The sequence below is a fragment of the Beta vulgaris genome, chromosome 5, assembly GCF_026745355.1.
Source record: "Beta vulgaris subsp. vulgaris cultivar EL10 chromosome 5, EL10.2, whole genome shotgun sequence".
Classification (NCBI taxonomy): domain Eukaryota; kingdom Viridiplantae; phylum Streptophyta; class Magnoliopsida; order Caryophyllales; family Amaranthaceae; genus Beta; species Beta vulgaris.
This window is the reverse complement of record NC_079206.1, coordinates 30,151,293-30,159,135: the sequence shown is the minus strand read 5'-3', so window position 1 is coordinate 30,159,135 and position 7,843 is coordinate 30,151,293. Positions and strand designations below refer to the sequence as shown.

General features: G+C 44.8%; 1 protein-coding gene across 1 annotated transcript; it reads left to right on the top strand.

Annotated features, from left to right (window-relative positions):
- The first annotated feature begins 6,360 nt into the window (after nucleotides 1–6,360).
- Nucleotides 6,361–7,401, top strand: LOC125497786 (uncharacterized). The gene has a single exon (XM_048645476.1). It carries the CDS (start codon nucleotides 6,361–6,363, stop codon nucleotides 7,399–7,401), a length of 1,041 nt encoding a protein of 346 aa, XP_048501433.1.
- The last annotated feature ends 442 nt before the right edge of the window (nucleotides 7,402–7,843 follow it).

Below are 7,843 nucleotides of genomic sequence, written 5' to 3'. Positions count from 1 at the left end.
AGTTTCAAGTTGAATGGTCAACGTCTGAAGTTGTACTATGAAGGCGCTCCTGTGGGTCTCGTTGAGGTACTCTACCTCTAAACACCTACCTCTACTAGTCATTGAAACGAGGTAAACGGTCGTGCGGGACCTGCATAAACCAGCGCTATTCGGGAGGCAACCCGAATCTCTAAATCTTCTTTTTCCTTTTACTCGTCATTTCTCTAAACAAAAGAAAAGAACAAAAATATTTGCATATTGAATTCACTTGAATTCAATTTATTTTTCATTCTTTGTGTGGTTTTTGAATTCACTTGAATTCCATCTTCATTTTTAGACTAACCATGCTAACAAGTGTTGTTTAGTGGTTTTGGTGTGCTATCTTTGACCCTAGGTGGAACCACAAGTTCCAACATGCATCCCGCGGCCAAAAAGCCCCCCATCACCCAAATTTCTGTCTGCCCGCGGGCTGAATCCCGCGCCCGCGGGATTTCAAACCCCCCCACTTGATAATACCCGCGCCCTCCCACTAGCAATCCCGCGCCCGCAGCCCACACCTTCCCCCATTCCTAACCCCTTCTGTCCGCCCGCGGGTTTTCGCCTGCGCCCGCGGGATTTCACAACTCTCTACAGCCCCCCCCCCCCCGAAATCCCGGGCCCGCAGCACTACCCCCCCCATTCCCACAGCATCTGTCCGCCCGCGGGATTTCGATCCCTCCCTACAGCACCCGACCGAACCCAAAACAAAACAAAAAAAAAAATTAATAAACAAACCACCCCACCCTCAAACACTCTCTCCCCCCCTCGACCCCACCTACCCCCTCGTCCACTCGCCCGGCCTCCTGCACCGACGACCGGCGGCGTCCGACCTCCCGACTCGCCGGCGACGCCACCCCCTCCCGCTCTCACAAACTTTTAGCACCCTACTCGCAACCCCACGACCCCACTCAGCCTACCCCCTCTCGACCGGCGGCGTCCGACCTCCCGACCCGCCGGCGACGCACACCTACACACCCCCCACACAGCCACCTTCCCCCCTTTCTTTTTCCATTCCCATCATCTCCAAACCCTAACCTTTCTCATTGAATTGGGGTTTATTCTTGAAGGTGCTTTGAAATTTCAATTGGGAATCTTGGACACATATTTGGATTTTCTCAATCAAGTCTTCTACATCAATCAATCGTGTACTTCACGTGGTAGTAAGTTTTCGATTTGTTCACTTTCCTTCCGAATTTTGAACACTTATTGTTTGTGCTTACTACTCGTTTTTGATACTTGGTTGCTATTCAAGTTGTTTATTGTTTATCAATCTTGATTGTGGTTTCGAAATTGTTGAGATTGGATTAATGGGCATTACATTCGTTGTGTGGTGATTCTTGTGAAGTTTTTGTGATTGTTTTGTGGTGATTGTTCTTGGTTGTGTGCTCAAAAGCGTCATGAGATCCTTCGCGAGAGTCTTGTCTAAGCCAAAACCCATCTACAATCCCAATGAGCACTCACGCAAAATACAAAAGAAAACCCCCTCCAAACCACCTTCCAAGACTTCCACAACTTCAAAAGCCAAAGCATCTAAATCGACCACTTCCAAAGCCATGACATCCATTCCACCCCCTCCACCATAACCCCAACCCTCTATCTCTCTCTGAATGCCGTGACTAAGATAGGCTTTGATTGGGCTTTTGAGTACATTGAGCAGACACATCATTGGGGCCGAGTCTTCCGCTTGAACGAGCGGATTTATCCTGAGCTCGTAGTTGAATTTCTGGATTCCCTTGCAGTGGGAACATCGAAAGGTGATGTAGTATTCACCCTTGAGGGTACGGAGCATATCATGTCTTGGGATGAGATAAATATTCTGTTTGGTTGGCCTACAGGGGGGCATGTTGGTCCATCCATAGTTGTTAAAATCCCGATTCAAATCTTAGAATCTTACAATTTTACGATTCAAATATGGTTGTACGATTCGATTCACGATTCTACACGATTCCATGCATTTTTTTGTACCAACGGAAACCTCATACTTCTAAATCAAATTTATTTAAGATACCAAAGCTATTAATAGACATATATGGTCAATATCGCCTATTTATTGGCTAAACAACTACTTTTTTCAATTATTAGTCTTACAAAATGAGCAATATTCAGATCATACATTTTCGTAGAATCTTACAATTTTACGATTCGATTTTACGATCCGATTCTAAGACCACCTTACGATTCAAAGTAGAATCCCGATTTTAACAACCTTGGGTCCATCTACCTTCATGCAATTACAAGATGGTTCCAGTTGTGATAAATTTGATCCCATCTCCTTTTGGAAGCAGATTACTGGGCGTTCTAATTGGGCATCGGGTTCTAGCAAGTCCTCATCTATTGGTTGTCCTGCTCTCCGCCTGCTTCACCGCTTTCTACTTCAACTTTTCCGTCCCAAATCGGAATCAGGGCAAGTCGCTCTACAAGATTTCAAACTTCTGTGGTTTCTTTCTATGTCTCCCGCGACTGTGCACGGCAAATTGAACTTTGCCAAGTTTCTTATGGGTGGATTTCTTTGGGAACGGGATGTAAAGAAAGGTGATATCTCCATGGGTGGATTTGTTTCTGTGTTTGCTCTTGATAGAGGCCTCGATTTAGCCTCTAAAGTGACTTCTTGCTCCACCAACCTCCTTAACACCACTGCTATGGATCGATATGGATGGCTCGTCCACCAAGCTAAGAACAGGTATCTATGGTTCGTTAAGCCTTGTCATTCCACAGAAAAGCGCATCATCTACGATATTCTACCTAATGCTCATCCTCAGGATTCTAGTGTTTGGTTGTGGAATCCCCGTGCTATCTCTGAAACTATAGAGGTAGGCGGCAAGATTCAGGGGATATTCCCGTGCCCTCAGTGTGTTGCATTATCATCCCCAGCAGCTGTCATCTCTCCCACACTCGAAGCACCCCCACCTCCAGTCTCCGAGGACCCCTCGTGCAGCACTACTGTGTTTCCTGAGAGCATGGAAGCCCGCTTCAGTCGCTTCATGAGTTCTTTTGCATCATTTCAGACGACGATGTTATCTCGTCTCGAGACTGTTGAGCGTCATATGGAGGACCTTCGTGCCGAGGTCCGTGATCTACGTCGGCCGCTAGACGCTTCTGGCCCCATCGCTTCTAGCGTCGACACTACTCCTGAGCCATCCTCGATGGACGAAGCTCCTGTTGCGTGAGCTTTCCTTTTTCCCTTTCCTTACTTTTTACACAGTGAGACACTGTGCTGTATTTAGCTTGGGGGAGGGATATTCTATCTTTATTGTTTCTAGTGTAGTTTTTATTGCTTTGTAGTTGTTACACGCTTTTGCCTGTTCATTATGAATAGGATTTTACGTGTAACCAAAAAATGTACTGCTTTCTTAGTTGCATCATAGTTGCATTTTAGCTAGCTCATTTCATTCTAGTTTTCATCTATGGGACTATTGTTGGCACACCTTCGAGAATTTTGTGGATATCTCTACTACAGCTCTACAGCTTTGTTGTACAGTGGTTTCATGATTCTTCATAGCATAATTGTGATACGATTGATTGGTTGTGGCAAGACTGTTTGATCTCTCTGGCTGGCTATACCTTTACTGTGCAGACAAAATTGACCCATGTGAGCTTCTATGCCTAATAAACTGACGAATCTGTGTCAGTTATGTTCTTTCATGAGTGATTAGTTCCTCAGTTGATGTATTGATCTTGATTTTGACCTGGTACATCCTTGATACTTGATTGTGTACACTATTTGATATGATTGAGGCGTTCATTTCATGATTTTAACTCCAGAGTTCTATTTGCTTACATATTTCCCGTCTCTAGCCCCGCTGAGCTTTCTTGACCCTTGCTTGCTACTTTCACCCATATTACAACCCTTAACCTCATTTGATTATTGTCCCAAGCCTAGCTTGGGGGAGCAAGTGTTAGTTTTGGTCATACTGTATCACATGGATGTAGTTAATGCATGGTTTTGTTGAAGGAAAGTGTTATTAATGAGCTTTATCATCGAATTCGAATGTGGTGCAAAGAGATTTTGGCAATATGAAAAAGAGTGAAGAAAAAGAAATGAAAGAACAAAGAAAGTGAACATATTTTGAAAGAAAAGTGAAAAGGTTATATATGGGTTACTATGCATGAAAGATATTGTGGTGATATTTTGGTAATGATGGTGTTATATGAAGTTGTGAATGCCTTGTTAGGCCGTTTTACATTGATATTTGCTCCCCTTCTTGGCTTTTCCACCACATTTCCCAAAATATGATCCATACCCTTAACCCTAGCCTCATTACAACCCTTGAAAGTCCTCTTGATCTTAGTGTGTTACATTTTTCATGTTGAAAGTGAGTCAAAAGGTCAAAGTTAAAGAGTACTGCTTCTTCTGAGTTGATATATATAGGTTGAGATCGTTGAGTGTCATTGATTTTCGCCCTAAACACAAGAGAGTATTAGTTCACATACCTATAGTGAGGTCTGTCAAGTGTTGTTAAGTCCAGCTTGGGGGAAAGGGTTTGTGGTAAGATTGTCGAGTTGATTGGTCACATGACGTGCTATGCGGCTTTGTTTCATTGATACTCGATGCTTGGTTCATGTAGGATTGATATCTCCCGTGTTTTGGATTGCGTGCTTGACCCTGTTTTAGTCTCATATTGTAGGTTATCATTTTCTTCCCGTGTCTATTGTTTGATTGCTTGAGGACAAGCAACGGTTTAGCTTGGGGGAGTTTGATGAGTCATATTAATATAGGCATTTCATGATGCATTTAGGTTTCATTTTAGGATCATTTAGTTGCATTCTTAGTCCATAATTGCATATAGTTACTTAAGTTGAGAAGATATTACTCTTGTGTGTGTTTTCAGTGTTTTTGATAGTTTTCAGGTATTGAGAACACAATTGGAGTATTATTGGACAAGCTTAAGCATGAGGAGCATCTAGGAAGGAGCTAAGTCAAATGAGGAGTCCAAAGGGCATCTTCGAGTCGGATTGCAACTCGAACATAGCGGAAACATGTTAAAAGAAGTATGGATTGAGTCATGTGCACTCTTTTGATCATAACTTATTATCCAGAGATCTGAATTTAGTGATTCCAGTGGGGTTGGAAACTAGACTTGAAGAGATTTCCAACGGTATATTACACGCCCCTATACAACTTCTAGTTTGGGAGATATGGTCTTTGCAAGTTGACGCTGTTTTGCAGCCCGAAAACCCGCGGCCGCGGGTTAATCCGGGTTTCCTAGTCGAATAAGGCTTTATCTTTTGACGAATTACACTCTATTTTTCTAGTTGTTTGAGGAAATAGAAAGGTATAAAGACTTAAGGGAATATTATTATTTCCTAGCTTATTTTCTATTTTGTGTTTTTCCATAATGAATTCATTAAAGATTAGAATTCTTTTTCTCTGAATTATTGAAGAACCCTAGTTTTGCTTTTTCCCCAATTACATTGAATTTTGAATAGAAGCTTTGATTTTTGCAAGATTGGTTTTACAATTGGTATTATTTCTCTTCTCTTCTTATTCCTCTAGATTTGACTAACAATTGGTATTATTTCCCCAATTACTCTAGATTTGACTAACAATTAGGAAAAGAACATTGTTTCTCTGTGGATTCGACCCTACTTCCCTGACTACTATTTGTTAGAGGACTTTAGGATTACTTTTGATAAGGTGATACGACTTTAGCCTGTCAGACCCTAACCTGGAACTCTCTCAGGAGCAGCAGCCATCCCCCTCTCGGGAAATACAGCATGTTGACCCCCAACCCTTGTTCGCAACTGATATTGCACTCATAGCAGCTCAGCTGCAGCAAACCATACAACAAAGCATCATGCAAATGCTGACTACCCTCCAGCAGGGCAAGGTCATAATCAACTCAACCTTCAGCAACGGGATGATAATGTCCTGAGACAATCTCAGAGGGAAGAACACAAGCCCCGCTCTGCCCATGGCCAACCTAACCGACAAAGGTCGGCAGCTAGGGATCCCGTTCGGTCCCAAAGGGCACCCTCCAGACAGGACGAGCGCCCTCCACTTGGGGAGAGGTCGGCTCATCGGGAAACCGCCCTCCGAAGAGAAGAGACTCACGTCTCCAAGTCGCCGAGGGGAAATCCTGGTCGCAAGCCAGAGGATGCTAGGTACATTCTCAATGAGAAGCGCCGTAGTCAGGGGTATGACGCCCGCAGTTTCTAGATCGCAAAGCAGCTCAGCGAGAAGGACAAGGCGACTCGGCACAGTCCAAGCCTCTAAGACTGGGCAATGGAAGCTTAAAGTTCATGACCCCGTTCAATCGAGAGATCATTGACACCCCTACCCAAGGAAAAGTTAAAACACCCCTGATCGAGCAATTTGCGGGTCTAACCAACCCGAAAGATCATATGGCCACTTACAAGACCCAGATGAGTGTGCAGACCAGCTGCAAGGCTACGTGGTGCCGGTTCTCCCCCACCACACTGAAGGGGCTCGCGCTCAATTGGTTTCAAGAACTTCTAGCCGGAATCATCACTGATTTCGCGGTACTTGAAGATGTGTTTACCCATCAATTCGTGGCCGGAACGAGGCAAAAGAAGACAAGCTTGCACCTCATGGGGGTCAAACAAGAAAAGAATGAGAGTCTAGCCGACTACATAAAAAGGTTCAATGAAGAATCTCAGAAAGTGTCCGACCTGCAGGACGCAGTGGCATTCGCTGCTCTCATGTCCGGGGTGCAGCCTGGTCGGCTCAGATGGACATTAGCTGAAAGCGAAGTTAAAACCTTCTCTGAGGCCATGGTAAAGGCTCAGAGATATATCCAAGCGGCAGACATCTGTCGTCACTCGGAAGAAGGAAGTAAGAAAAGAAAAGAAGAGAGCAGCAACAGAGATCAGCCCAAGCAACAGAAAATGGGTGGTAGGTCCGACAAATTTACAGACCACGGAAACGACCCTCGTTTTAACAAGAATCGGAGAGAAATCTACTTGGACATCAAGCACAAGTCCATGCTGCCCCATCCCCCACCCATCTCGACTCCGGCGTATCGGCGGGATAATAGCCAGTGGTGCGAATACCACCGAGAATGTGGTCATACCACAAAAGATTGCAGAGAGCTGAAAAAAGGACTGGATAACTTAGCGGACCAGGGGAAGCTGAACCGCTACCTCAAACACACCAGTGAAGAGAAGGGGAAGGAGAAGGTCGGTCAGTCTAATAGTGGGGATACGGAGGGTTTCATTGGAGTCATAGCAGGTGGCTTCGCCTCAGGAGGCCAAACCGGCCGAGCCAGGAAAGCCCACCTCCAAAATCTCAAGCATCAAGTGTTGGAAGTCAAGCCGAGCCGGTCGGACTGCCCCATAATGACGTTCGGGGAGTCCAGTCGGTCGATAGCGTACCCCATGATGACCCCCTGGTCATCGAGCTCAAAGTGGCCAATTCCCGGGTGAAGCGCGTGTTGGTTGATAGTGGGTCATCAGCCGACATCATCACTCTGGAATGCTTGAAGAAGCTGAAGCACAGTATGAAGGATGTCACACCCCTCGACCAGCCACTCATAGGCTTCGGGGGTAACTCTCTGCATCCTGTCGGATCGTTAAAGCTCCCCACTCGCAGGCCCGACTAAGGCCCTGTGCAGGGTGAGCAACCGCACAGGGCCCCCAAAATATAAGGGCCCAATTGTATATCTTGCTTGCCCAAAAAAAAAATTAAATCTAATAAATGTTTCACTACTTTCACGCTTCTGATTGTTCCTTCTGCTTTGCTCCAAAACGCCATTAATGATAATTGATTCTTCATCATTTCCTAGTTTCCGCCATTAATGATAATATACAGTTTCAATATGACTTTTCTTCTACACTTTTTCTCATCCTCCATTTCGAATTTAAGTGG